The 6,939-nt window shown below is 41.9% G+C and overlaps 1 protein-coding gene across 1 annotated transcript; it reads left to right on the forward strand.

Annotated features, from left to right (window-relative positions):
• The first annotated feature begins 513 nt into the window (after positions 1–513).
• Positions 514–3,901, forward strand: LOC104393878 (secreted frizzled-related protein 2-like). The gene is made up of 4 exons (XM_010003400.1): positions 514–833; positions 1,360–1,529; positions 2,408–2,500; positions 3,591–3,901. The coding sequence occupies exons 1-4, from the start codon at positions 547–549 to the stop codon at positions 3,899–3,901; spliced, it is 861 nt and encodes a 286-aa protein (XP_010001702.1). The 5' UTR covers positions 514–546.
• The last annotated feature ends 3,038 nt before the right edge of the window (positions 3,902–6,939 follow it).

Here is a 6,939-nt window from a genome sequence, read left to right on the forward strand (position 1 = left end):
ATAGCACTTGACCAAAGAAAGTACCTCTTCTACTTTTTAAACAGTGAAAGAGACACAGGCAATTAGCACAAGCAAAACATTTTCACTTGATAAGTCAATCTGGGCTGTTTTTTTCTGCCCTGTCAGCAGTGTCTGAAAACAAAGGAGACACAGCAGCCCCAGGAGACAGCTTGTCTGCCCAACCATTTTTCTGGGAGATCTCTTAATTTGTTTTAGAAAGCACATAGCAAACCTTCTAGGTGTCAAAATTTAATATGCCACATTGCACACGGCAGCAACTGAAACCCCGGGACCTGTGTGAAAGGCTATACCAAATCAGTGTCTTTGGGAAACGTATTTCTATACTTTGTCTCCACCTCCCTGGTTATCACAGCAATCCCTTGAATAGGCAATAAGACCTGGTCTTGTTTTGAGTGATTTGATAAGCAGTTGATAAACAACGGTTCATTAAGCTCTTGAGGTATATAAGCCACAAGGTTTCCACTGTATCCCTGCATTTGGGGGGTTTGACAGCTCCCTGCTCAGCAGTCCAGGAGTCACTGGAAGATGCTCTTGAAGGGAAAAATACTTTTTTTTGCTCTGAGTGGTTTTCTAAGAGTAGCAACAGGCTTTGATATTGGATTATCCACAAAATGTGTAATGATACCCAAGGAGCTGGACATGTGCCACAAGATTGGGTACTCCGAAATGAGGCTTCCCAACCTCATGGGACACACAAGCATGGCAGAGGTCATCCTAAAATCCACCACCTGGCAACACCTTGCGCACACAGACTGTCATCCTCACGTGAGGACATTCCTGTGCTCCCTGTATGCACCCATCTGTTTAGATACGTAAGTACCACAGCACAATACAAAACTCTAGCCTTTATTTTCTGGAACAGGAATCAAATTAAATGCATGTTTATCATAATCTAAAGGTGATCTCCACTTTATCTGAAATAATTCTGTTTACTTTTTTGTACTCATTGGAAAGAAAATTACTGAAAACACATTCCACTTCAACTTATTTTGCTTTGGCAAGATGCATGCTGTCATCAAAGAATATAAAGTTGCATATTGTTACAGTTGAAATTTTGTTCTTGTTAATTTAGAGTTAAAGCACCTACTGCAAATGGAGTAAGGCTCCCACTGAAGATTTTATCAGGTTGTAAAAACAGAATTTTTAAAACTGTGACTTAATCCTGAAAGCACAGTCCAGTGCATACACAGGCCATTTGCATGTGCCACAGCTATTGCTTCTAGAACAGTTAAATATCAGTGAAGACTGTGTACTTTGCACAGAAATCACTGTTGCAATAGTTTTTATTATCACTGAGTGAGTTCTACTGATTCAGCCTGGTATTTCCTCTGGCAACAGGTTTATCCATCCTTGTAGGAGTATGTGTGTTGCTGTCCGTGACAGCTGTGCCCCTGTGCTCGCCTGCCACGGACATCCCTGGCCTGACACTCTGGACTGTGATCGATTCCCTGCAGATGAGGACATGTGCCTGGCATCTCTTACAAAGGAACACAAATACTTGCACAAAGGTAGCTGGAAGATGGCAGAGGGGAGAGTGTCTGTACTGTGTGTTCCTGGGAATTGAGGTGATACAAGAGACACCATTCCCAGACAGTCTGTGACTTTGTAAACAGAGTTGTGTCTATCCATACTGCTTCACCTGGCTTGTCCAGATGGGAAGGGGAAGTGCTAGTGCAGTGTAAGCTGCAGCAGACCTAAGATGATATAAATCAGCACTGCTTCAAGAAAAAAAAGAGTGTAGATAGTCTATGCTTAGATAGTGGAGGAAGGCGATTATTGCCCTGCACACCTATGGGCAGTGTCATACCCACAACAGCACATTGTGTTTGATTTATTTTGAGGTCTCTTTTTAGACTTATCAATAGCCTTTATCACAGATACATGCACGTATACAATGAATTGGTTTGCAGATCAGCTTAGAAAAGTTGTAAACCTGAGTTATCATTACATTAATGTTCAAATCTTCAAATGCACTCAGGCTTATTAACTTCTGCAGAGAACAGTAGGAATCAGTGGCTGCTAGCACACCTGAATTTGTATATTCAAAGTCCTAGTACAGCTGCACCCAGAGTCACTGATAGAATCAGCCATCTAACCCCTTTCCCTCCTGGATAATTGTATTTAAAATACTGTATTTGTAACTGTATTTTATGCTGATAATTGAGCTTGTCAGTCTGAACAAGGACTGAATGGACATAGAAAATGAAACTCCTTTTCATCCCTAGCCACGTTTTCAGAGAAGTGTAGACTTTCACAACATCGCTGACCAATTGTGTATTTTCTTTGTCATCCCTGTGGTTAAACAGTGGGTTCTCAGCTTTTACAGCAGACAATTAATACAAAAGATTCTAAAAGACAGTAATTAAACTTTGCCATTTTTTACCAGTCCTACCAAAGCCTGCCTGCCAGGCCTGCCCAGCAGTGGAGGAATTCTTTACGCACAAAAGGGTTCTCGAAGTTTTCTGTGACAATAACTTTGGTAAGTCTTTCCTAATATGGCTGCTGTAACAGTTCTCCTTCTAAAATGCTTTAAAAACAGGACAAAAAAAGTTAACTGACAGTTTCTGCTGGAATTTCAAAGTCTTAATCTTAAGAGTTTGGCTGCTGAGTAAACTTTGGGATACTAGAATACTTTCTTTCAAATTAAAAGATAAGGAGGATTTATTTTGCATGAAATATTTATTCATGATCTATATGACAACCAACCAGCTCTTCTGTTCCTATCTCGTTGGCTACACTGTAGTGCAACATGCTTTATGGAAAATATTTCTGGCAAAAGTGGCCAAATAAGCATGTTTGCTTCTTATTAGTGGTTTAAACTGAAAGTAAAGCTTTGATTGTTTCACCAGTGAACAGCATGTCCTTGTTACTTGTGTGCATGAGTTGTTTGTGATATATAGCTTACTGAGAAGGAGACTCAGAAAATCATACCAGCAAAAGAAATTCTTACCTCCTGTTGTCTTTTTGGAGTGACAGGCAATACTTTTTAGATTGCCCTAGAAACTTCCTGCAAAGCGCTTTGAAGTCAGTAAAAAGATTCTCAGTCACCTCAGCTGGCTTTGTATCAGGTGGTAGAGAGAAATTTCATGCTGAAAAGTGTTGGTGGACTCAAGTGAGGTAGGGAGATGCCTGTAATCAAAAGGCAATGTCTAAAAGGTGGTAGCAGCAAGCATTACTAGCAATTTTTGCTGAGGAGTTCATTACATGGACAAAGTGAGTGCAGGAGAATTGCTTGGGCAAGCTGGGCAACCTAATGTTATGAGAACAATGCCAACAGCCTTCAATATTTAATTATCAAAAAAGTTTAACACGCATGCTGATGATAAAAATATATTATTCACCTTTGTGAAAATATTATCTACTATTCCATGAAAGAAAAATCTACTTTCTTAAAAAAATATTTATTTTAAAATGTGTACTGCTGCTGGAGAAGACCTAGGGCTACTCTGTCAGCATAAATTATTGTAGTATTTTTAAGGAATTATCCTGTTTTCACTGGTATTCTTCCTTTCTGCATTTGAGTAAACAGAGTGACTTACATTTTTTTATTATTTCTTTTTCCCCCTTAGCAGTGAAAGTAAAGCTATCCAAAAAAAGAACAGTATTTGGTGACCAGGAGTATAACATTGAATGCCAAGTGGAATTCATTACCCAAGGCTCACTCTTGCCATATGAAACTCAGAATATGATACAACGGTGGCTGCTTATCAATGAAAACTGTACACAGAGGATGACCCCGACCCATCGTCCCATGGTTTATCTCCTTGTGGGGAGTATTGAAGAGGGCACCATTTTAGTAAACCAGGTTTATCGTTGGCAGAGGAGGGATTCCCAGCTGACTTTGGCCACTCAGAAGTGGAGATACCATAAATGCTTGTAAATAGTTACCCTATAATTTGTAAAAAGATTATTATACTTCTCGTGCCAAGCCTGTCTTGTAAATAGGAATGTACTGTAAGTGTAATGTAAAGACTTAATTTCCTTTTAAATTGTATTATAAGTTGAATTTAGACCCTAGTGTTATCAGACCTCTTTTCTGTAGTGTTCCAGCTATTGACATCAAGTTTGAAAACTTGGCCAAGCATGTATAAAGTTTTCCTTGAGTTATTGCAAAAATATGTTGTAATATGTGCAAAAACTGACATAATTTTTTTTTATTTTTTTTTTTTGTCCAGCTGACTACCTTTAATGTATGTTTCCATACCACCTACTCCAACATTTTGCCAAGTTACCTAAACTTTCCCTTGCTTAATGCTTCATGAATCCACATCATTTTCTCCCATTAGAGTATTTTAAAAGAAGGCAGCCCTCTGCTGGTCGCTTTTGCTGGAATCAAAGTGGAATAAATAGGAATAAGTAACTGTAAGCAATGCAATTTGCCCCAGCTACAGGAAGATTTGGCTACTGGGCAGCATTTTACAATGACAGAGCTGACAGCATCTCCGTGGTAACACCTGAGAGCACAGGCTAAAAGCAGCTTTTGAGACCTTTTGTCCTGGCATGACCATCTTGAACAGTACACGGTTCAACTGGAATCTAGACCGGTCCCCCTACTGAAAGGTGCCTTTTCATTTTCAGACACATTAAAAAAGCCAGTGCAGAATCTTTGCCGGTTGCCTAATTGGACTGCAGGGAGCTAATGGAGTGGTAATATTAAAGAAATGTGGAACATTGCAGTAGCTGCTTGGTTAGCATCCTCATTGTGAGTGCAATACACTGACATTAAAGGTCACAAAAATCATGGATAGAACTTTAATTTTATAAATAAATCTGACAGATCCAAATACAGGTAATTGATAATATATACACACTAGAAGTTGTTTCACTAATGCAGTGTCTATTATGGTTGTATTTTCTTGAAACAGGTATGGGAAAAGTTTACAGTCAATAGCTTTTTAAAAGTCACATTTGTAAATGGTCTGGATTCCTCCTAAGTCCCCAGAAGCGCAGGTTTATGTGCATGCACCTGAGCATACCTGCTCTACCACCTTCTGCCATGAGCTGGAACATTAGTAGAAACTGGGGGGGGAAGCTGAAACAACCTATATTCAGTTTATATTGTATCATGAAGTCACTGCTTAGAAAAAAGTAGGTTGTTCAGAAGCGCAGCTCATTTGATCCTGCTGAGTCTGTGCGGGTCCCTGCAGGAAACTGGTGGATATCTGAAGCAGCTGCCAGGGCTCAGCACGCTGCAGCTGCCAGGGCTCTGGCAGGGACAGGGAGCCAGGAGGAGGTGCGGGAGAAGCAGCCCTCTGCTGGTCGCTTTTGCTGGAATCAAAGTGGAATAAATAGGAATAAGTAACTGTAAGCAATGCAATTTGCCCCAGCTACAGGAAGATTTGGCTACTGGGCAGCATTTTACAATGACAGAGCTGACAGCATCTCCGTGGTAACACCTGAGAGCACAGGCTAAAAGCAGCTTTTGAGACCTTTTGTCCTGGCATGACCATCTTGAACAGTACACGGTTCAACTGGAATCTAGACCGGTCCCCCTACTGAAAGGTGCCTTTTCATTTTCAGACACATTAAAAAAGCCAGTGCAGAATCTTTGCCGGTTGCCTAATTGGACTGCAGGGAGCTAATGGAGTGGTAATATTAAAGAAATGTGGAACATTGCAGTAGCTGCTTGGTTAGCATCCTCATTGTGAGTGCAATACACTGACATTAAAGGTCACAAAAATCATGGATAGAACTTTAATTTTATAAATAAATCTGACAGATCCAAATACAGGTAATTGATAATATATACACACTAGAAGTTGTTTCACTAATGCAGTGTCTATTATGGTTGTATTTTCTTGAAACAGGTATGGGAAAAGTTTACAGTCAATAGCTTTTTAAAAGTCACATTTGTAAATGGTCTGGATTCCTCCTAAGTCCCCAGAAGCGCAGGTTTATGTGCATGCACCTGAGCATACCTGCTCTACCACCTTCTGCCATGAGCTGGAACATTAGTAGAAACTGGGGGGGGAAGCTGAAACAACCTATATTCAGTTTATATTGTATCATGAAGTCACTGCTTAGAAAAAAGTAGGTTGTTCAGAAGCGCAGCTCATTTGATCCTGCTGAGTCTGTGCGGGTCCCTGCAGGAAACTGGTGGATATCTGAAGCAGCTGCCAGGGCTCTGCACGCTGCAGCTGCCAGGGCTCTGGCAGGGACAGGGACCTAGGAGGAGGTGCGGGAGAAGCAGCAGCGCTGGGCCCGGCGTGAGGGACGCAGGGGCTGCAGGGGCTGCGGGCTGAGGGCGAGATCGTGATCGTGCTCACTCCGCAATTGCTGCTGTTCAAGTTGTTGTTTTATGTCTCTTCACATTCGACGATACCACGGAGCCCAGGCCTGTGTTTTGTTCTGTTTTTCTCTTGCGTTTGTTCTGTGCTAAAACCTCAGCAGTGCCCGTGGCAGAACCACCCTTGGCACGACAGCACAGCCCGGCTGCCAGGCCTGAGGGAAGGGCCGCACAGCAGGGATGGCTGTTCCTCAGGCAGCTGTCCTGGTTTGAGCCAGGATGAAGCCAATTTCTCTTTTTACTGATTTTTTTTCCCTTCAGTAAGCTCTCTTGTAACCAGCACCAGTGTGTTCTGCTAGGCTGATAAGACAGTGGAATGTTTTTCTAACTACTGAGGCTTCAAGGCTGCACCTGCACTCTACCAGCTCAGACACTATGGGGAGATCTGTGACCCCCCCCCGTAGGAGGCTGAGTTAGATGGACAGCAAAATTGGCCAAAGATATTCCATTCCATATATCTACGTAAGCTCAGAGGAAGGTCAAGAGATCACAGAAGACAACTTCCTTCCTTCTTCTTCTCCCCTTCTCTTCCGTCCATGGCCGGTGTCCGGGGAGGACTCTGTTCATCCATCACCGTCGATCCTCAGGCTTGATCTCTCCTGACCCCCATAACTCTCTGCTTTCTCCAGCAG

The sequence above is a fragment of the Chaetura pelagica genome, unplaced genomic scaffold, assembly GCF_000747805.2.
Source record: "Chaetura pelagica isolate M959 unplaced genomic scaffold, ChaPel_1.0 scaffold57, whole genome shotgun sequence".
In the NCBI taxonomy this organism is placed as follows: domain Eukaryota; kingdom Metazoa; phylum Chordata; class Aves; order Apodiformes; family Apodidae; genus Chaetura; species Chaetura pelagica.